Genomic DNA, 23,569 nt, shown 5'->3' with positions numbered 1-23,569 from the left:
GAGTGAGGAGATTATTATAGCAGCTGATCATTCCATACACTTAGAGAATTTTACATCTCAAACCGATACTCGGATTTTACTTAATATGCAGCCAAAGGTGCCAAAGAGATGATTTGCAAAAAGAAAACAGAGAGATAAGAAAATACCGCATGCAAAGGTCCACAGCCTCACTAGCAGTGAAAGAAATGTGGAATAAAATGAATTTAAGTTACAGTATATAACTCACAGTTTAACTCTCTGATGATACAGCACTATTAGCAGGAATATGAGGTACAAAGTACACATAGGCACTGCCAGCATCAGCAGAAATTAATTCAGTCTTTCCAGAGAGCAAGCTAGCAAGAATAATGCTATTTTTATATTTGTGTGCAATAATTTTAGCCTGAAAAAAAACACTCAAATAGAATAACTTCTCCCAAAGAAAGACGTTTGTACTCAAATGTTCCCAGATGCATCCATGAAACTCAAACTTAGAAGAAATTTAAATGCCTGCTATTTAAACAATGGTATATAGCGCTATGCTTAACGGTCATTTGAAATGACAAATACGTGAGTCTACAAAATCATTCAACATTCAACAAATATTTATTGAGTGCCTGCTACCTGCTAGACAGAATGGGTCTAGCTGCTAAGGATACATCAAAGAACAAACATATAAAAATCCTCACTCTGATTGAACTTAATTCTAAGGGATAATATATGGAAATACATATGCAGAAAAATGGTAATTAAAATTGCAGGACACATAACAACATGCAGGGAGATTATACTGCTGTATGAAATACCTATGTCCACTAACGTGATTTAGAAGCAATAGTATTTAATGTGCATTTGATTATTTTTGTTAAATAACGTGGTTAGTGATGGATTAAAATTTTAACATTTTGAAATGCTAAAAATGTTTGGTATTCTATAATAGCTGGGAACGTACAATAACTCATTTCAGTAATTATTTATTATTAATTGTTCATTATTATTATTCATTTATTCTAACAAAATAGGGGCTGCTTCTAGTCTAATGGGAGACCCAAGCACGTTCCAGGTCGTCACTATAGTGCAATGCATGCCACGATAGGAAGAAAGAAAAGAGACTTTAGTCTCATGTGCCTAGATTCATCAGAGGAGGTGAGAATAAGTTTACTTATAAAGAAATAGAGAAACATGCACTACGGCAGCCAATGCACAAACAGAACAAACTATAAGCTGCGAAACTTACAACCTAATAGGACCATCGTCTATGACTGCATTTGATCTAAATGGGCTCACATTTAAAATAAAATTAAAGCACTGCAAAAACAAAACAAATAAAATGTTTTGATAGCGTGTGCTTCTCTCTTATTTCAGTTTCTTCCAGAAGCCAATGAGCTTTGAGACACATCCATCGGTAAAATACTCGCCACGGGCATCGCTTGGTGAGTCTGACATTTGAACATGGCAAACATCGCCCTCCGAAACCTACAATAAAAAGCAGAAAACCTGGCATTACCCGATAATAAATGGAAACTTTTAAAGCATTTTCAAAGATGGCTATGGTGCCGCTCCTGCCAATTGACATCTCCAAATAAATTTCTGCCTCCAACAAATCTCCTGTTGAGAACCTTTATGAATGTTAAGGGTACATGGTACAGTTAAAAGACCTATTTTGCACCATTGATTATAAACATTGAAGATACTTAACAAAAGCCAGTAATGATGTGTTTAAAATGACACTTCTAATGTCAAGTGCAATGAGTTATTTATTTGAACTAACAACGTGTGTTTCACGCATCTGTTTTCCAAGCAAAGTCCAGTGGAAATTAAGGGGGCTTGAGAGTGACGGGACCTTTCCCAAAAAGCTACCAGCAGACTCTGAATGTAGAATGTGTTCTTTATTCTTCTTATGTGGTCTTTCCGTTCTTAAAATTTTTATGCTCCTTCATGTACCTGTAGCTAAAGCTGCTATCCCAAACATGCGCACGTTTATACCAGTTTAACAGAAGTAACATTGTCACTCCAGGGTCGAATTCCCTCACCTCTCCTGAGATTTTCTGGCCACATATTTCAGCACAGTAGATCGATTCATTCCATTTCTCCAGCAGTAATAGGAAATGAAAATAATCTAAATTTCACTGAGGAGGCAAGAAAGGAACTCTTTGCTGAGAGTTCCACAGAAGGGAAGAGGGATACATTCTCTAATATCCGAAAGGACAACCCACTCCTAAGGCCCGTTATGTCAGCACTAGATTTTTCTCTTGCATTTGAATGATATGTCTTCTTTCTGGTAAATATACAACTATGCTACCCGTTAAGGGAGCCCAGCATGGCCTTGTCCACTTTCTAGAAATAGAATCACTCTTTTCTTTGGAAACCACCATCCCATGTATTTGGGGTGGGGTGCCCATTTGAACCAAGCTGACCGATGATCTACCAGGGTCTTTGCCACCAGAGACCCTCTGAGATGAAGTTGGCATTTGGGGACGCTTAGGTGACAGAACGTGGGTCTCGGCTTGCCCAGGATCATCCCTGCCACACGCGGGAAGAGTCTGTCACACATCTGGAGCTGTCGGCATTTAAGGGCCTAGATGCTGCTCCAGCTGCATGAGCCAAATAATCTTTACACTAGATTGAAGTGAGTTTCCGTCACTCACCTCCTGAAAAGTCTTAGAATTATCTACTGCCTTGTAAACCTTTTTGCATCAATGTCTTAAATTCAAAAGCATTTTAGACATTACATACTTTTTATTAGCAACCACATAAATGCAGGGGTTGTAGAATGTAGAAGACTTTGCAAACAGGGGAGCTATGATGGCCATTGAGGGAGGAATCTTCTCTGGATCACCAAGAGAAGCCCACAAGCATACGATGGAGTAAGGGGACCACGCCACCAGGAACATGCATATCATTATCACCGACATCTGTAAAAGAAATAATATTTGCCGAGCCCAGTAGCTACAAGATTTAAAGAGCTAATTTATCTACACCATCATGAAGATCTGTCTAGATTGGAATTCGAATACGTTTACGTTGTTGATGACATAAAGAAAATAGCTCGGTTTTTGCTTTCAACATTCTTTGTTTAGGTGCCTGAAGTCATCTCCGATAACAGGAGCTTGTGAAACAGATACGTCAGTAATAACCGACATTGCTTTTAAGACTGTTACACACGTGAAGAACGACCTCTTTCTTTTGCTGTGCTATGGGAAAGGACAAAAGCTGGCTTTGATGAAAGACAGATGAAAATCCACCCACACCACTTCTACTCATTGTGCTGTGAACTATTGGCATTGTTTTTACTATTATTATTATTATTTTGCTCTCACTGTGATTATCTGCTAATCTAAAAAATAACTTTCTAAACTCAATCTGAAAACAAATAAAATCCTATTTTGAGACTGGGCACGGTGGCTCACGCCTGTCATCCCAGCACTCTGGGAGGCCGAGGTGGGAGGATCGCTCGAGGTCAGGAGTTCGAGACCAGCCTGAGCAAGAGTGAGACCCCGACTCTACTAAAAATAGAAAGAAATGATCCAGACAGCTAAAAATATGTATAGAAAAAAAATTAGCCGGGCATGGTGGCGCATGCCTGTAGTCCCAGCTACTCGGGAGGCTGAGGCAGGAGGATCGCTTGAGCCCAGGAGTTTGAGGTTGCTGTGAGTGAGGCTGACGCCACGGCACTCTAGCCTGGGCAACAAAGTGAGACTCTGTCTCAAAAAAAAAAAAAAAAATACCCAAAAGAGCAGATAAGCATATCATTCAGAAATAAGGAGGCAGACACAGAAGAAATAGCTGAGGAGTGAAAACTGGGGACAAGGAGAGGAGATCAGTGGGCCAAGAGACTCTTTCAACCACGTATGCGTAAGAGCTTGATTGCAAGTGACTTCTCAAGCATGTTGGCTTCTTACCTTTGTCACATCTACCTGGTCTGACCAGTCCCCGTTGATTGACTCAGTGCCGTTGGTGGCGGTGTGACGCTTAATGGCTCGAGTGACGCGGTAGTAGCAGTGAAACATGACCGTCAAGGGCATGATGAAATTGACAGCAATAACCGTCATCGTGTAAGACACAAAAGATCTGAAAATAAGAAAAGGAAAACTGGACTACTCATTTCATGCCCTCAATAGGAGACAGAGAAAGAGGAGACAATTATTAGAAATAATACTGACAGTCATTATGGTGTTAAATAGCTCAGGAAGTATATTCAATGTTTAGTCCATTTAGACCAAGGGTTGGCAAGCTATGGCCCGTGGGCCAGTTCCAGCCCGCCGCCATCTTTGCACGTAAAGTTTATGGGAACAGAGCCACCAACCCTCATTTATGCACCGTCTTTGCAGTACAATGACAGAATTGAACAGCTGTGACAGAGATTGTCTGGCCTATAGAGCCCAAAATTGTTTATTTTTTTGACTCTTTACAGAAAAACTTTTCGATTTGGATTGAGTGAGAGATTGAGAAATTTCCTGTTTGTTTTGCTGAGCCCTCTCTCATTTATTTTAATGAACTAAACGATCCCTGGAAAACCCAGAGCATCACTAACTGGCAGGTGCAGCTTGGCTGTGACTGTGACTTTTGCTACGTCATTCTCAGAAGATGCTCGAAGTCACACATCATCTTGGAAGGACACTAGGGAAGCAGCCTGGCTTTGCCACACCCAGGCGCTGTCTGGCTTCACTCATCCTTTTCCTAGGCACGATCCTGCCTCTGAGGAGGGCAGACATCAGAAGGGCGATTGGTATCCCCCACTGCAGCCTTAGGAGAGGACAGGGGAGAGGGAGGAAGGGACAGAGTAAGGGGACAAAGGGAGCTGGATGACCTTCACTGGCAAACAAGCATGATCCACTTTTCTCAGTTTTGACTCTTGTTTGAGTCACATCGTTACTAGCAAGGAAGCTCTTGGCCACGCTCTGTATGAGAAACGTGATCTGAGCTTAAATCTGAAAGATGAGGAAAATGTCTACATCAGAAGCATTTGATTATGAAGCGTAATCTTGTCCCTTACGCGTCATTCTTCCGCCAGTTTATGGTACAGGTAGCGCCGGTAGGATCCGGGGCGTAACCGGCCCACCCTGCAATAGGCATCAAAGCCCAAAACAGGCCATTCACCCAGGCCCCCAGAATCATCCCGACGTACGTGTTAATGGTCATTCTTCTCCCTGGGATCAAGCATGGGAAATTATCAATGTCATTCACCAATGACGGGACTCATTTTTATTTTAATTGATGCTTCAAAATTGTTACCAAGTAGATTCTTTACAGAGCACTTTAACTCACTGAAAACCTATCTACAGACATACACATTCTGAAAAAAAGGACATTTTAAGCAGAAACCTAAAGGATAGGCTACCTTTCGAGGCCTAGGAAAATAGCAATAAAAAAAAGCCCCAAAGTGGGAAGGGCTTGGCTGGTCCCCCAAAGTCTGAGTGGCTCCTACTAGCCAAGCCTGGAAAGGTAGCCAGGGGCTAGGTCCCATGGGGCCTGGCAGGCTGCTTTAAGACATTTGGATTTTATTCCAAGTACGATAGGAAGCCTTTGAAATCTCTCAACAATGTTTGCCAGAGAAATAAGACTGACCCTGATTACAAACCGCTATGTTTATATTTTCAAGTTAATGTATGTTGAGTGGACATTAGTCCAAAACTGGATTTATTAAGAAAGCTGAAAAAAAAATGCCATACCTATGTCAGGGCGACAGATGGTCAGATATCGATCCACAGCCACGACCGTGAGTAATCCAATGCTCGCCATTCCAAAAAAAATATTCAATCCCGCATAAATCTGAAAATCAAAATTAGACTCCACCATTCTAAACACCCTCCCCAAAAACATTTACATTTTTGTCCTGTTGTTAAAATATCTCTCAAATACACTAATTTTTTTTTTTATTTTACTCATTTAAAATATAACTTACACTGTCAAATTTGAGTATAACTGGTTTAATAAAGGAATTTATGGGAAGTGTTTTAAGAATTTATTAATTAAAGTAAGTTTTTAAAAAATTTTTAAGATGGTGAAACTTCTATTTAACACTACAGAGTGCAGAACAAGCCATAAATTAGAGTACAATACTTACAATCAAGATAAGATTAGTATTCAGAAAACAGGCCATTCAATGGGAGAAAAAGACAAACTCAATAAAAAAATGGCCACATGATGAATGAGCTATTCACACAAGCCCACGTACATTTGAATGTTTATGACATAAGAAAGAATGTATGACTAAAGTAAGTATTCTAAGAAATAAAAATTATAAGATGGCATTTCACACTCACAAAAATGAAAATTTAAAAGTCTGACTATCCCAAGTATTGGGGAGAATTGGGATAGAATTGGGGAGAAGTTCTTGTGCTTGGAATAACCATTTTGGAGAGCAATTTGGCCACATCTGATAAAGTTGACGATGAACATTCCCTACAACACAACCATTTCCTAAGCAATGTGTCTAGAGAAACTCAGATATTGCAGAAGGAGACATGTATGAGAACATTTATTGAAACCTTGTTTATGATATTAATAGAAAAAAACTGGGAACAAATGCTCAATAACAGTAAGATGAAAAAATGCATCGGGCTACGTGCCTAAAATGGAATATTATACAGCAGTTAAAAGGAAAGACTCACAGCCACATCCGTCCACGTGGATAAGCCTCAAAAACAAAATATCAAACAATGAAAAGAAATTGAATAATGCGAACAATATTTTACACAAAACCAAAAGCATCTAGAAAATATCTGGTTTATGTACATATAAATAAGTAGTAAGACAGAAAGACATTCATGGGAGGAAAGGCAATAAGATTGGGGATGGGGTGTAGTGGCTTTCAATAGTATCTGTAAAGTTTTATATATATATATATTTTTTTGAGACAGAGTCTCACTTTGTTGCCCGGGCTAGAGTGCTGTGGCATCAGCCTCGCTCACAGCAACCTCAAACTCCTGGGCTCCAGCGATCCTCCTGCCTCAGCCTCCCGAGTAGCTGGGACTACAGGCATGCGCCACCATGCCCGGCTAATTTTTTCTATATCTATATTTTAGTTGGCCAGATAATTGCTTTCTATTTTTTTTTTAGTAGAGACGGGGTCTCACTCTTGCTCAGGCTGGTCTCGAACTCCTGACCTCGAGCGATCCTCCCACCTCGGCCTCCCAGAGTGCTGGGATGACAGGCGTGAGCCACTGCGCCCGGCCTAAAGTTTTATATCTTTACAAAGAAAAAAATCTGAAGCACAGATTGTGAAACACTAAGGTTCGGCATAATTGGTCGGTATGCACATGGGCATCCAATATTCTCTATTACTCTCATTTACTATAATTTTATGGCTTAAAATAGAAAACTGTTAAAAAATTAGGCCAAAAGTCTTATTTGCCTACTATCCTAATGCAAATTCATATTAATTCATTTCCTTTTTAGTAAAAATAACAGTGCATGTACTTAATAATCTCATGAAGGTCTTTCTATAGAGAAAAGATCAACATGGTAGCTTCACTACATTCCTGAAATATGATTAAGTCAGTAAATATTTTATTGTTTTAAATGAAAGCAGGGTATTTCTTTTTGAATTTGCAATATACAAATTTTCATTTGAATATGCAAATTATCACTCTCCTCTAGTTGTATGCTGGTTGTTTTGTTAGTTTGTTTTTTCCTTTGGCTTGGGGGAATTTTGAAAATATAGCAATGGTTAGTTAGTGGATTTTATTTCTCTTATTAAAGAATATATTCCCAGTCACTGCTGTTTTACATAAAAGCACAGTATCTATTATCTTACAATATCTTATTTGATTTAAACCCTTGGGATTTTTTTTTTTAGACATTTACATTTCTTTGATCTATTATACTTTATTTTTCTTTCATTCCAAAGATCTCCAGTACCTGACAGCCTGCATATCCAAATTTCCAACTTCCATACAGATCTGAGGCAGCAGACATAGGATAGCCAATGCTGCTGACCCCTATATCGGTAACAGCCAGGTTTATAATAATTGCATTTGTGGGTGTCCGAAGTTCCTTGTACTTTATGAAGATGCCCAGAACTATTATGTTGCTGAGAATACTTATCATACCTGAGAACACACACAAAAATATCATGCATTTTGTTTAATCTGAATGTTCAAAAGCAAAATGAAATATTCAAGCCCTTTCGAAAACATAGCAAATCTATTTTAGGTCATTTATTCGAACAGCTTCTGCTATTCTTAAAACTGTAACAACTTCCTAGCCTGTCTCTTCTGTGAAACAGAAATAAGAAAACTGAAACACAGAGAATCTGCCAATCGTACAAGCCAGAGCTGAAAGTTGGTTTTAATGTAATTAATATTGATCACTCTGTCCTTGAAAGTCCTCCCTTGGCTTTCACGATGCCATCCCTGCTGATTTTTAGGACACAATTTTTTTTTTTTTTTCACACCCCTGGCCACCCAGCCCCGCCACCTCCCCAGCTAAAGTTCAAGGATACATACATGACTGATCCTGTCCTCTCTTTTGTCAGCTTAACTTCCTTCTCCTCCTTCCTAAGGACTAAGGCTCTTGTTTTTCTATAATTTCCTTTCTCACACTTCAAGCATTGTTCCATCCTAACACACTTTTGTCACTATTTCCAGCCTGGACACATGTTCCAGTTCCACATCTTGTGTTTTCATTCAGCTCATTGCCATTGAATATTGCTCAACCATTAACGGTTATTACCATGTGTAAGATCATGACTGTCCCAATATTTCTAAAAACTCAACAGACTCAAGTCTGAATGTCTCCCCCACATCCACATCCCCCATAAAGGAATACACACTGCAAGAGCAAGAGTTGACTATCAAGAGAGGAAGTCGGACCAGCTTTCCGGTCCACTGAGAATCCTCACAGGCCATACCGCCCTAATCAAATTTCCAAATCTGAGATCTGACTCTGCTTGTAGGTCCAGAAACTCAGTGTTGTTAGTGCCCCAGAATTGGCTGGACTCAAGTAGACGGATGATTAAACTCACGAATCCGAATGCCACTGTATTAATTTCCATTGAGAAATACCGAGTGGACTGGATGTGCATGTTAGACCAGCACCCGCTACATCTGCAAAGGATGCGTGAGTTCCTATACACCAGGTGTGGGCTACACTAGATCCTAGCAGTGGGGTCAGCGGAGAAGCTAGAACCATTGCCAGATTCCTAGGGACTAGAGGAAGATGATGCAACAGGGAATAATAGAGTTGTGTTCTCTATCATAAAGAGAATTACTCGGTGAGCAATCCTTAGCTATTACCAAAGACAGAGGGAAGGTTTCCAAACACCGGTACACAAACGTATCAGTTGAGTAAGAGCTTCTATTACATCTTGGCACTTTAGACAAAACTTGTCCTAGCATCCTGTTATGCTAACCTTCTAGATTGCTGTTCTTTTCCCCTGCCACACTGCTGACAGAATGAGCTTCTGACAACACAGAAAGAACTGTGATTCTTCTCCTCCTCAAAGCTTCTAATGATCCCCACTGCCTGTAGGGGTAAGGATCCAAATGTCCCAACCTGATATTCCAGGGTCTTTGCCTCAATCAGTTGTCACCCTCTGTAAGCGAAGTCCCACACTTGTCAGGCAAACCCTCCATTCTACTTAGGTATCAAATATACCCTGCTGCTTGTACGTCTCGACTTATATTTTCACCCACTTAGGACACGCTCCTTCTGTCCTCTAACTATCCCAACACTACCCATCCTTCAAAGCTCAGTTTAAGTCTAATTCTACGCCAAAGCCTCCTCCTACCTATACTATAATTTCCAAAGTGCCTGCTTTTGCACTTAATCTTATGTGATGCTGTATTATTTGTGATGTATTCCCAGTCTTTTTAAAATGCAAATCAGGGCATTCCTGTTGAAAACCCTTCCGCGGTTCTCCATTGCCTGGTGTCCAGCATTTTTTTACCTTCTTCAGCCTGTCTCTCCCCCTTCATTTTATAATCCACCCATAATGGACTGACTTCAGATCTTAAATTTGCCACGCCCTCCCATCTCCCAGCCTTGCCTAAGTTAACAAGACGTCTGTTGCACTGGAAACTGGCAGAAGTCTCTAGGAGCTAAAATCTAAAGGGTAGATTAAATTTAAAATGCAAAATCTAAATAGGCTCTTCCTAAAAGTAAAAAACAAATGCTTTCACTGCACCCTTTTCCTCACAGTTTTGGTTTTGATTTGAGGGTTTAATGAATTTTATTAAAGGAGGAAAATGAGGGGAACCTGAAGAATGAGAGATGTTTGATACGGGGACAGAACAAAAGTGGAAAGAGTTCAATATGCTTCCTTCGGTTCATCTACCCAAAACACAGAGAAACAGCACATACTTGTGGTATATCTTGATAAAACTGATTCTTGCAGTTATATGTGAGGGCTCTAGAACCAAAGGGCCTGGGTTCAAATCCTGGTGCAGCTACTTAGTCTTAATAGATGTGTGTGTTGAGCAAGTTTCTTAAACTCTTCATCTGCATAAACAGGGAAAATAAAACTAAAAATAACTTACTGAATTAGTGTAAGGATGAATTATTCTCGACATGTCAGGTTTTAGAACAGTGCTTGGTATACAGCAAGTATTCAAAAGGTAACATTAGTAGCAGTAGTAAGATTACTATTACTGTTACAAGGGTAAGAACCAGATAGACACTTTCTTAGGAAATTTCCTTTGCATGCTACTTTTGTAACCAGATCAAAAGATAGTTTTTCTTGGTCATCTACAAAAAACTAACTACACCAAACGCTCATATACAAAGTATTTCCACGTAATTGTGATGAGATTTTTCTCTCTCTTTTTTTTTTTTTTTTGCAGAAAGAAACAATTAAAAAGAAAACAGAACTTGCCCAGTTCTTATCATACAGAGGTCTTCAAATGAACAAGTTAACATGTCACTAAAATTACAAAAATTAACTGAGGAACTCACAATTTCTAGCACAAAAAGTAACATTCTGAATTATGAGGAAAAAACTAACCAATTGTAAAGAACAAACTGGCTATAGGAGGATTTGTTATACTTTTCACTCTACTTTCGAACATGTTTAACAAGCAGTTGCTTCTAAAACTTGCACTGAGCAGAGAAGATGAATTTCTACTATCATTTCCCCCACCTCTTTTCTTCTGCAAACAAGCCTTTATCGTCACCCAATATTTGTATCAATGAGTGTATGTGGGGAGAAAGAAAAATATTTGCCCAACACCTACTGTGTGTGCCATTTAGGTCTCATTTCAATTTACTCCTCACAACAATTATGACAAGTAACTGATTCTTATCCCTGTTTACAGATTAAAAAAATGGAAGAACAGAAAGGTGAAGGAACTGGCTCACAGTTGCAAAGAAAATAAAAGATGAAATCCAAATATTGCATTTTGCAATGAGCTGAAGTTTCAAAACTCTGTTCTCAATGACAAGACACTCTGCTCTCTCTCTGTCTCTTTAGGATTTTAATTTTCTTTCCTGAACCTTTCGATCTTTAGCTAGATTCCACCACCAAGAACAAAAATATGAAAATTATGGATAAGAATAGTAAATGATATAAAAATACCTTTCTGCCATGGTGTATATTCTTCCCCAATAAAAACTTGACAACGTAATAAGCAAATATATGGATGATTTTTATAAAAGAACTATTTATTCATTGGATAGAAAACGGCTCAGTCCCATTTCAGTGCTCTCACATTATTTATCAAAATCCAAAATATGCTTTCACCTACATTCTCTTACTCGATCTCTATAGCCCAGAAATAGATTATTATCATCCTCATTTACCATATGAGCAAGCCAACTAAGGATAAGTGACTCGTCGAGGTTGGCCAATATGGAACTTGAAACAACACGCTCTTTCTATAGCCGTTTGCTGAAAACCTCTGCTTTTCTTCACTCATTCTAAAGCAAGACAGCTGTTAACGAAATAATTAAACATCCGTACCTGCCAAAATCAAGTAAGTTGCAACAATATTGTGTTCAGTCTGTGAAAAGACCGAGCCATCTTCATTTTTAGAGTCTGAATGGTTGCCCAAATTATTCCTTAGCATTTCGGAGGAAAGGGATTGAGACAGCAGCCTTCATAATAAGGCTTCAGTAATTATGAACTGTTTTATGAACCACTAAGAAAGGATTTTTCAGGACCAATCAGTTCCACTTAAGAGACCTCAAAGAAGAGCCTTTTCATAGAAACCCTCCCTGAACACATGTAATTGGGCTACATAGGAAAGGATTTTAATCCTCAGAACAAGGGAAAAGCTTATTAGCAAAATAAAAACACCAAGCACCACGCATTCTAACCAACTGGGGCTTCAGTCTTATATGTAAGGAGATTAACAAGCACACACATCCCATTTAAATCAATAAACAAACTCAGAAAATCAGTGCAAGAGCTGACTTCCAGCAGAAATGAGTTCTGAAATTAAAAGCCTGCCTTAGTTCTCCAAAACTATTCAGATTAAGGTCCCTGTTTTCTGATGATCCTTCGAGTTTTCCCATTTCAGTTCCCTTTGTGTTTTTTCCTTAACAATTTAAATATTAGAGAGAAAGATACTTCTAAACCTCACTTCTCTAAAGGTACCAATATTGTTTGGCATGTATCCCTTCTCATGCTTTGCTTTGCTTATACAAACACATTCATACAAGAGTTTGAGGTTTCTCCACTTTTCTTTTAAACAAATATGCATATATAAAAAAATACATATATATATATATATATATACACACACATACATTATGAAACTTGTTTTCCCCAAAGCCTTATTATAAATTCCAGGTCAATAAACATAAGTCTAACTTATTAAGTAACCATATATTTCACAGCATGGATATACCATGATCAACTTCACCATCTACCTCAGTTAATTTATCCTGCGGTTTGATATGTAATTAATATTACCTGATGATAATAATAATAGCATATATCTACAAAGTATCTGAATTCATATTATAAAGTACAAGGTAATTCCAATATTCTGGATTATCATGTTATAACCTGAAAAATGGGTTACAATCTCTTTTTTTTTTTGAGACAGAGTCTCACTCTGGCGCCCGGGCTAGAGTGCCATGGTGTCAGCCTAGCTCACAGCAACCTCAAACTCCTGGGCTCAAGCGATCCTCCTGCCTCAGCCTCCCGAGTAGCTGAGACTACAGGCATGCGCCACCATGCCTGGCTAATTTTTTTCTATATATATAATTTTAGCTCTCCAGATCATTTCTATTTTTAGTAGAGACGGGGGTCTCGATCTTGCTCAGGCTGGTCTCGAACTCCTGACCTTGAGCGATCCTCCCGCCTCGGCCTCCCAGAGTGCTAGGATTACAAGCATGAGCCACCGCGCCCGGCCACAATCTCTTATTAATATGAACATTTATTGTTAGAATGATGATATCCTTACTACTTTTTCCCCATATTCTTTATACCATGTAACATTATTAAAATCTGATTCTTCTCAGTGAATTTCTTAAAATCAGAAAAACTTTGGAGACATGCTTAGGCACACTGAAGTTAAGTGTAAGCATATAATATAGAACCACTAGAGGGCTATATTTACCAACTTACTTTAATTTTATAAATCTTAAGACTAGCACAGGAGGAAGGGACCTAAGACAGCGCTTTTGCCTCAGTTCTCTCACCTGTATATAAACTCAAGAAAGCAAACAAGTAGATTGACCAGTTCCAAATCTTATAGCTATCAGTACTAAAATTGTGGTAAATTTATACCCTAAAGAATACCTGTACTAGGAAAGAATCTCATCAGTTCTCGAAAGTATCAAAATATTTTCAAATGACTGAAGCACAACTCTCTCCTCCCTTTTAAAAATCTACAGCTTGTTGGGTTTTAAGTCTTTTCTTTCTTGCTTTTCTTTCTCATTCAGGAAGCAAAATCAAACTTTAAAAAATTTTGAATTTGGTTTATAGTCCCTTTTCTGTAATAGATTGTATCTAGTGTTAGCATCCATTTAAAATTTTCAGAAATAATTATAAGAACAGAAAAATAATTCCAAACATGGCCAGCTTTCTGCTGCAAATGAAACTTTTTCCAGATTTGAGTGAGGTAGGTGCAAAGTGCTTTTTCATGCTTCCTTCATGAGTGACACAGAAAAGCTATATTGGGATAAGGCTTAGAAATACTTGTGAACTTTACTCAAAATTAAATGCCCCAGAGGAACCCCAGAAAGAACGATACTATAAGAAAAGGGGGCAGGGGAGAGGCTGAAAGATGGCCAAAAGATATACCTAAGGTAAAAGGTGAAATCTCCAGGTGGTTTGTCTGCTGGCCTATATATTACTTCCACCATTAATGTTTAAAAAAAAAAAAAACTGTAGAAATGTTGCACTATTATATGTCCTTGGGATAATGCCATCACCCCTCTGGTGCTCACTGAAGTCTTTTAAAAACCAAGACCAGGCCGGGCGCGGTGGCTCACGCCTGTAATCCCAGCACTCTGGGAGGCCGAGGCGGGAGGATGGCTCGAGGTCAGGAGTTCGAGACCAGCCTGAGCAAGAGCAAGATCCCATCTCTACTAAAAATAGAAACAAATTATATGGACAGCTAAAAATATATAGAAAAAAAATCAGCCGGGCATGGTGGCACATGCCTGTAGTCCCAGCTACTCGGGAGGCTGAGGCAGGAGGATCGCTTGAGCCCAGGAATTGGAGGTTGCTGTGAGCGAGGCTGACGCCACGGCACTCTAGCCCGGGCAACAGAGCGAGACTCTGTCTCAAAAAAAAAAAACAAAAAAAAACGTAAAAGTAAAATAAGAACATCCAGTAAAACTTTTAATATATTTCATCTATGTCGAATGACAAAATAAATGTTTCTCAAGAAATTCTTATATATTTCACACTTGAACAAAGCTACTCCAAGTTTAATAGATTCCTAATACTGAAACTTTAAAATCAATTATTGCTATTAGACTGCTATATTAAATTTGATTTATGTATTATAATACAAAAGGGCAATACAAAAAAGGGTGCTATTGTTCTCATATATAAAAGCGGGTATTAACTGTAAACAATCTTAAAGTACTGCTCTAGTGGCCTATTTTTTAAAAGATCAGTAATATATGGAAATAAATCCTTTTTTCTATTTGTAATCCACTGGGTTTAAGCTTTAGTTGTTCCTGTTATCTTCAAAAAACAGGTTTCGTTTAATAAACACACTCTAAATAACTTAAAGGAATAAAACACTTTATTTTAAAAATTCAAATATATTTCAAATGAAAACTGCTCATTTAAGCACCCACAGAGTGCCAGGGACCGTACAAAACATTAAAAGACTTGTTCGTGCTCTTTTAGAGCAAAATTCTCTTGCACTCATTTTTGCATGACATTGACATTTTCGTTTCACTGTCATAAAATGACCAGATCTTCAAGACTTGCTTAAAAAAACAAGTTTTCAGTCCATAGTAGACGTAGATCATGCAGGTTACTGCAGAAGCCAACTGTGAAGTCTGTCAACTGTGACACTTAATGTCCTCTCCCTGATTAAGAGAAAATTAAAGTAGTAAGGGCATAAAAAATGGATTTTTAATAGTACTGTTACCCAAATCTTAAGTTTAAAATCAGCATTAGTTCCTGTGATGTTTAGCAAACATACTTTGCCAAGTTTTAACCGCCATTCATTACATCTTTTTTATTTTTCAAACAATAAAGCAAAATAAATTAAAAGTAGGTGGAAAAACTTAAAAGGAAAAAGAAAGAGTGAAGCCACACATTAGACTAAGCAAAGAATAGCATGGTGTTCTATATACTCGCTGGCAGAAAGCAATAAAAAGAGGAAATGGCAGACTATCAATTCTAAAAATTCAATCATTTGAAGACTTTAACACTCACCTCTGAAACCGCCACCTCCCCTTCCTCCTCTGAAGCCCCCACCTCCACCTCTTCCACCTCTAAAGCCACCTAAAAAAGGAAAAGTTTATTAAGTAATAATGTAATATATAAATAATAAAAATTTGGCCAGGCGCAGTGGCTCATGCCTGTAATCCTAGCACTGTGGGAGGCTGAGGTGGGAGGATCACTTGAGGTCGGGAGTTCGAGACCAACCTGGGCAAGAGCCAGACCCCGTCTCTACTAAAAATAGAAAAAAATTAGGCTTGCGCCCGTAGTCCCAGCTACTCGGGAGGCTGAGGCAGGAGGATCGCTGGAGCCCAGGAGTTTCAGGTTACAGTGAGCTATGATGATACCACTGCACTCTAGCCCGGGCAACAAGAGCAAGACATCATCTCAAAAAGAAAAAAAGTGTATATTAACATGTATATTAAGTATTGTAACATAAATAATAAAGTTATTAAATAACTATAATCTCTCATATTCCGATAAACCTACAAAGATCAACACAATTTTCCTACAATTATAAAGGATAATTATAGATTCACATATTTCACCCTGCAGAAATTTTTAAAAGATAAAAACGGAGAAACTATAGTAGTTTACCAATTGCGAAGTGGGCTAAAAAACCCCAGATTACCACCTTTTAAGTGCGTATTTCATTTTATTGGATTAGAAACACTTGTTAAAGTATGATTTAGCCCTACTGCTGAGCATATGATTGCCTCAGTTTTGTAAATACTTTTTTGATTGAACTAAGAACAGTTTGCTGGAATGAAGGCTTTTACCCTAAGAGAAAGGGGTGGCAGTGAGTGGTTCTGCTCTGGGAAAGCTGTAATAAACATGACGTTTAAGGTTACTGAGCTACACATAGACCACAGGTGATGGTCACGTGAAATTCTTGAGAAGTTATCCCCAAAAATACTCAAGAGAGAAATCCGTTCTCTTTTTAAGAGATTCCCTCCTACCTAAGTAGACCCAAACAAGTACATTTATACAGTGAAATGACGATTAAATAGAGAGAAGCAAAGGTGAGAACACAGTTCCCTGTCTTTTCTGACCCAGCTGCAACTTCCGGCACCTCCGCCTTCCCGCTTTGGCTCTGCCCACCAACTCATCACCCACCAGCGCCCACCCAGGGCTGCACCCCTGTCACGCCCAAACCCGCTCAGCACCTCGCTGCCCATGATGATGAATGTGCGAAAGCCTCAAAATACTGCAATCACAGTGATTAACTTATTGGTAACAGGTCCTGACATGATATCCGATGATATGCATTTTAATTCTGGGTCTGCCGGGTGTTGGATTAGGGAAGGGGTGGAGAACCTGTGGCCTTAAGGCCACAGGTGGCCGGGATTCTAGGTCTTTAAGTGCAGTCTTGTAACCGAATCCATTGGCCTTAAGGCCACAGGTTCCCACCCCTGGATTAGGACAAATTAACTTCTGTAAGCCTCCGTTTCCTCATCCATAAAATAAGCATATCACCTATCTTGAAAGGTTTTGCTGAGTATTAAGAGAATATACACAAGATATTAAAAGAATTCGTGTCCAGCTCTTAACGTACAATCAACATTTGATGATAGTAACTAAGAAACTAAAATTCAGTTAGGATAATCTTATACTTTATTAAAATGGTCAAGAAAACGTGAATAACCCAAAGAGATGAAATCCCTCAAAAGTTTACTTTCCTGGATTTTTTTTCTTTTTAAAGAAGTTGTCGAAACAAAGCATTATTGCTATGGGCAAGCTGCCAATATCTGAAAGACGCTTCTTTACTTAAATACCTGTAAGGGAAGTTTGCCTGTGTACAAAATTAAACTGTACCACAGGAATTAGCTGTGAGTTTGAGATCTCATTACAAATGTCCCCCCATAAGTAACTTACCACCTCTACCACCACCTCTGCCTCCTCCTCCTCCTCTTCCTCCTCCTCGACCTCCCCGGCCACCACCTCTTGGAGGTCCTTGTCCTTTCTCACCCGGAGGTCGAGGTAGAAACCTCTGCAGTGGCAGCAGCTTATATGGGTCTATATAAAACTGGAAGTAGAATAGAAGCAATCAGTTTGGTGACTTAGGGGACAATACAGTATCATCATTAAGAACCCATGTGCTAGAGTCAAAACTGCCTGGGGTCAAACCCTAACCCTACCACACTTTCTACTGTGCAGCGCTGAGCAAGGACTTAATCTCTTAGTGCCTTGGTTTTCTTAGCTATAAAATGTAAATTATAAAGTATCTATTTCTCGTGGTTGTGTGAAATAAAACAGTTAATATACATAAGGTACTTTGGACACAATAAGCATTATATGCATATTAAAAAAAAATCAAGACCAATCTCATTTCTCTTTAGAAACAGATAATACCTACCAAAAATTACCTGCATTTTCACTCGACAGAATTGCCATAAGAAGAATAAAACCATTAAAAATGCAGCATTAAAATTCAAAAAAAAGCACTGGCAGGCTAGCTACTTCAAGACTCGAATAAAGAATCAAGTCAATATCTACTGAACAAAGCAATCAAGGATATATAAAAATTAAACCCATCCTATATTTGGAGTTAAAGAGAACATTTTTTAGATAACGAAATATAGGGGTATATTGTTTCACAGTTCTACAAAAAACATGCATGGAGGTTTTCAAAACTGTAATATGTTACTTATAGTAAGATGTCTGTATCTTTCTCTAGATTTCACCACATTACTCTTCTTCCCTTCACAGCCCATCACCTCAAAAATACTGTCTAGATCTGCCTGGCACAGTTTGGCATCCACTAGCCACATGTGGCTGTTTAAATTCAAATTAATAAGTGGTTAAAATCTCAGTTCCTGAGTCCCATGAGCCACAATTCAGGTGCTCAGTAGTTACATGTGACTAACGGCTATGGTATCAGGCAGGGGTTTCCATCACTGCAGAGAGCTCAATTACATGGCATTAGCCTACAGACTTTATAACAACCTAGGCTGGGTCAGGAGGGCCTGAGCTTAAACACAGCAGTGGATCTGGAAGCCAGGAGAGGTAGAATGTACCCAACTTAGCACGTGTGATTAAAAAAAAAAAAAAAAAAGGCGAAACAATAAATCCTCAAATGAATAATACTGTGAGGATCAATCTGGGTTGATTACTGGCAGTTCCCTTTTTCCAGGTCACCAGATGAGAAGCCCCTTCTCAGCACTGTTGCTTTCTAGGCTGTTCAGCTCCAGGCACGGCCGAAGCAGTGCAATTTCCCACTGAGTACGTGTCAGAAGTTTCTACAACCAGGCTAGCAACGAGGTGGCGTCTCCATCTCATTTCTTGCTCCAATCTGGCTGCTGGGCCGGCTACTTACTCCACTGGCAACATGAGCCTTCACCTCGATGTAGCTGTCATCCAGTGAACACTCTGTAGCACGTTACAACAGCCGAGCACGCCCTCTTGGAAAAATTCTGTTATTTCAACTTTTGTGATGCCACTTTTATGACGCGCTTGTGGTTCGCCTCCTTCTTTACTGGCAATTGCTTCTCAGTCTCCATGAACAGACATTCAAGGTGCCTCGAAGCCCTTAGGTGCCCTTTTCCCTTCATTCTTTCTTCTTTTTTTTTTTTTTTTGAGACAGAGTCTTGCTGTGTTGCCCAGGCTAGAGTGCTGTGGCGTCAGCCTCGCTCACAGCAACCTCAAACTCCTGGGTGGGTTCAAGTGATCCTCCTGCCTCAGCCTCCCGAGTAGCTGGGACTACAGGCATGCGCCACCATGCCTGGCTAATTTTTTCTATATATATTTTTAGCTGTCCAGATAATTTCTTTCTATTTTTAGTAGAGACCGGGTCTCGCTCTTGCTCAGGCTGGTCTCGAACTCCTGACCTCGAGCGATCCTCCCGCCTCGGCCTCCCAGAGTGCTGGGATGACAGGTGTGAGCCACCGCGCCCGGCCCATTCTTTCTTCTTAGACTGTTTCATACGCTGTGTGCTCACTGACAACTTCCCAGTTCTATCGCTAGTCTAGACCCCTTCTCTGAACTCCTGACCACCTGGCTATCTCACAAGCACTCAGACTCATGTCCAAAACCAAACTCATCATCTTCCCCTCAATCCTCTTCTCCTCCAGCGTTGCCTTTCCAGGAAACGGTACCATCACCCACAAAGACGCTGAGAGCAGACATCTGGAAGATGGTGGTATTTTTTATTTCCTCAACTTCAATAGCTAATCAGTTACCAAGTCCTACTGATTCTACTTCCTGTAACTCTCACAAATCCATCACTTTTCTCTATTTCCACTGTCTCTACCCTCGTCTAAAATGGCCTCTCTTCTAGGCCTATCGTGATAGCTTCCTACCTGACCCCTTCCCACGGTGTTTTTTTTATTTTTCCACAATGTCCTTTTTAAGCATAAATTTCAATGTATTACCCTGTTATTCAAAAACAAAACAAGATTAAAACTAAAGGTTATTGTATTCTTAATGTTGTTTGCTGTCTCAGAGACTTTGCGCATCCTGTTTTCTCTACTTAAAATGCATTCCCTCCTCTTCTTTCACTAGTTCGGCGGTTCCCAAGTGTTTACCTAACTGCACCAAAATTATCCACGAGCTCTTCCTTGTATAAATCGAATCCTGGGCCCTACTTAAGGGCCACTGGTCAAATTTCTAGCAGACCATACTCTAACGGTTATAGATTCGGCTAATATGAGCAAGGAATACTTTCTAAAAGGCCATAACAAATAAATTGCTTTTAAAGACCGATAGGTTCAATATTTATAGTATAGAGCATCTCATTTAAGAGCTTAGTGATGTATTGGCGGAGTATCAGGCATCCAAAGTAGAACTGTCCTAAGGCATGCCGTTCCCTTACAAAACCACGGATCTTAAGTATCGTAAGTTTGACTCACCTTCTGTAGTTTTTTAAAAGATGATGCCTTCATGTTTTCTGACAATTTAACTGAAAAATACTATTAATTTTATTAAGGAACAAATATGCAACTAAGATGAAAGAAGATACCACACCTTCTGAATGCACGTATAATTTTTAAAACAAGGTTAGAATATATGGGCATATATAAGAAAAGTAAGAATGAGTTAGTGTCCAAGAAGGGGGAAAAAAAAAAAAACAAAAAGCAACTTGTAACTCTACCATACTATTCCAAAGGCACCATCATTTCAAAACTAACCAACTTAATCCTGTAGCACTAATCAAAATGGCCATAATTTGTAGAACTTTCCAAAAAGGAAGTTACCTTTCCAAGGCCTATCATTTTACTACGCATGGACGAATACATTCTCCCCTCTTGATTCTCCTTCATGGTCCAATCTGTAGCAATACTGTGTAACTTAAAGAAGCCACAAAAGTTTAATTTATACTTAAATGCCTCAGAAAAATACACATAGTAACCTCTGAATGAGATGACTAGGTCTTCCAATTAGAAAGGATACAAAATCTCTAAGTTGTCCAAATATTTCATCCACTTTTCCAATTTGTTCTTTGTTTTCTAAATAAACAGGAGCATTGAAATAAGGCACCTTATTTTCATCTGTGGTACATTTACAAACTATGTCATCTTCACAGGAATGCAGGAACTCTCCTAACACTGAAATAGGACAAGAAAATATAGAAATGTAGAACTATTTCAGATGCTACTGACCAGCCTCTTCTGGAAGCTTTCTTTTTGGCTACCTGGGACTTCACCATACCGGTTCTCCTCTGAGGCAGGAGAGCACAGTCATTAAGAGCATGGACTTCCTGGATTGGTGCACCAACTCCACAACTGGCTATGTGACCTGGGGAAAGTTACCCACCCTCTCTCTGCTCCAGTGTCCACATCTTGGGCTAGTAACATACAAGGTGTATCCTAGACCTACTGTGTATCATTGTAAGGACTAAGCGTCATAACAAATGTCAAATGCTTAGAACAATGCCTGGCACACTGAGACCATTCAACCTATAACGGTCATTGTATTATAACAACTAAGATTATCTGATTTAAACACTATGCTTCCTTCTCTTGGTTCTTCCTTCCCCACTACCCACCCCTACCCGTGAATCGCCTTTTGTTCTTGTCTTTTTTTCCTCCTGCCTTAGAACTTTCCCATTCCCACCACCCCCTCTTTACGATGACTCTAAATCTTTTTCAGGGAAGTCTGAAATCTCAAAATAACTACCTTTATTTCTAACTGACTAGACTGTCACCCAAACTAAAATATTCGTCACATTCCTACAAAAGCAACTCTCCATCCCTATGATCCAAGTTCAAAACCTGGAAACTTATTCTCAGTCTAAGTCAAGTTCTACTGATCTTGTTTCCTTTGAAAGCTCTCTCCTATATAACCCTTCCCTCCCCAGCTTTTTTCTTCCTTCACTGCCATCATCCTCAATCAGACTCTCAATGCCTTACATATAAACTGCTGCAATAGCTTGTGGGCTGGGACCTCTGACTCTAGCCATTGCTCCCATCAAACTACCCAGCATCATCCAATCCACTCTCCTCTTGAACGTAGATTCCTACTGACAAACCTGTCTTACTTTCCATGACTTCCATCCCACTTCATTGACAATTACTCCAAAGCTACTCTAACTAGGTCTTGTTCTCGACTTACCCTACTGGAGTTTCCCTCCCAAGCTAAGTCTTTTCTCACTTCTTTTACTTCTGAGTAGCAATTCAAAGTATGGCTTTTGAAGTCAGAAAACCTGGCTTTGCATTTCAACTGTATCACTTACCGATCGCTTATCACCAACCTTACCATCCTAGCACAGAAACTTAACCCTGAATCAGTTTTCCTCATTTGCAAAATGAGGAAAACAATGGCAAACATTCAATATTGCCTAATACCTTCCAGGCAGCCCAAACTCAACTTCCACCTCCATGATGCATTTTAAGTGTCCTCTGGCTTTCTGGATCGCCCCTCTACGTGCCACCATACGACTGCAGGTCAGTTTGCAGCACTCTGAACGCAGACTTTTGTCTCCCCAGCCGACCTACACCCTCCCTGGGAGACCCGCTGGCTCTGTCCTTCGGGACCTGACTTGCAGTCGAGCTTGCTTATACTAACGCCGACCCCAAACCCACCCCCAGTCCCCCAAGCAGCCTAAGCTTTGAAGGTGACATACAGACTACACGTTCTGGGGGTCCCTGGTCCTGGCCTTTGTTAAAGCCTCCGCGGCCGCCTCCTCGTCCAAATCCTCCCCTGCCGCCGCCGCCGCCTCGGAAGTTGCCGCCGCCGCCTCGGAAGTGGCTGTTGCTGCCGTTGCTGCCGCCGCGGCTGAAGCCTCCCCGGCCGCCACCTCGAAAAGACATGCTTCTCTCCCTCCACCTGGTGGGAAAAGACGGCCCGTGCCTTCCGATCGCTGTGGCACCCGAGCGCGCCGCTCAGCCCCTGGCAGACTCGGCGGGGACGCCGCGAAAGGGGACAACAGGGGCCGCCCGGCGACCTCCCCCCCTGGAAAGGGAGAGTGTCACTCCCCGTGGGAGCGCCGGCCTCGCCGGCCGCGGGTCGGCACCTGCCCCCGAGCACGCCCCGAGCCGGTCCCCACGCCGCCTGCCCCTCCGCCTCCCTCGGCCCGCAGGTCCTCCCGCGCCCCGGCTGCTCCCCGGCTGCCCACCGGCGCCACGTGCACTCCGGCTCCGCTCTCCGCGCACGCCCACCCGGCACTTCCGCCTCGAGCCTCCTCGGCCACCGTACAGGCGCAGAGGGTTTGGTTTTGTGTGTGTGTGTGTGTGTGTGTGTGTGTGTGTGTGTGTGTGTGTGTGTGTGTGTGTGTGTGTGTGTGTGTGTGTGTGTGTGTGTGTGTGTGTGTGTGTGTGTGTGTGTGTGTGTGTGTTTTAAGAAGATCAGAAACTCGAA

General features: G+C 40.4%; 1 protein-coding gene across 3 annotated transcripts; it reads right to left on the bottom strand.

Annotated features, from left to right (window-relative positions):
• Window positions 1–786: 786 nt before the first annotated feature.
• RRH (retinal pigment epithelium-derived rhodopsin homolog) lies at window positions 787–23,437 on the bottom strand. Of its 3 annotated transcripts, XM_045537475.1 has the most exons (11): window positions 23,328–23,437; window positions 22,836–23,038; window positions 21,164–21,318; window positions 20,623–20,682; window positions 17,651–17,801; window positions 7,843–8,033; window positions 5,652–5,751; window positions 4,976–5,129; window positions 3,882–4,050; window positions 2,716–2,894; window positions 787–1,455 (listed from the first exon to the last, which is right to left on the bottom strand). In XM_045537475.1, the coding sequence occupies exons 2-11, from the start codon at window positions 23,020–23,022 to the stop codon at window positions 1,341–1,343; spliced, it is 1,461 nt and encodes a 486-aa protein (XP_045393431.1). In that variant the 5' UTR covers window positions 23,023–23,038; window positions 23,328–23,437; the 3' UTR covers window positions 787–1,340. The 3 variants fall into 3 exon arrangements, with proteins under 3 accessions (XP_045393431.1, XP_045393433.1, XP_045393432.1); XM_045537477.1 differs by lacking the exons at window positions 17,651–17,801; window positions 20,623–20,682; window positions 21,164–21,318; window positions 22,836–23,038; window positions 23,328–23,437 and adding an exon at window positions 11,879–12,090; XM_045537476.1 differs by lacking the exons at window positions 787–1,455; window positions 2,716–2,894; window positions 3,882–4,050; ... (1 more) ...; window positions 5,652–5,751; window positions 7,843–8,033 and adding exons at window positions 15,108–15,417; window positions 15,770–15,838 and having other exon boundaries at window positions 23,328–23,435.
• Between the last annotated feature and the right edge of the window lie 132 nt (window positions 23,438–23,569).

This window comes from Lemur catta, chromosome 26 (assembly GCF_020740605.2).
Source record: "Lemur catta isolate mLemCat1 chromosome 26, mLemCat1.pri, whole genome shotgun sequence".
Classification (NCBI taxonomy): Eukaryota; Metazoa; Chordata; class Mammalia; order Primates; family Lemuridae; genus Lemur; species Lemur catta.
This window is presented reverse-complemented; position numbering and strand designations above follow the sequence as displayed.

Excerpts from the sequence above, each read along its gene's own strand:
- RRH (XM_045537475.1), bottom strand. The coding sequence starts at position 23,022 with ATGTCTTTTCGAGGTGGCGGCCGGGGAGGCTTCAGCCGCGGCGGCAGC. Across the intron at positions 5,752-7,842 it reads TTGGATATGCAGGCTGTCAG|ATTTATGCGGGATTGAATAT; the intron begins GTACTGGAGATC and ends TTTGATTTTCAG. Across the intron at positions 5,130-5,651 it reads CATCTGTCGCCCTGACATAG|GGAGAAGAATGACCATTAAC; the intron begins GTATGGCATTTT and ends GCTTGATCCCAG.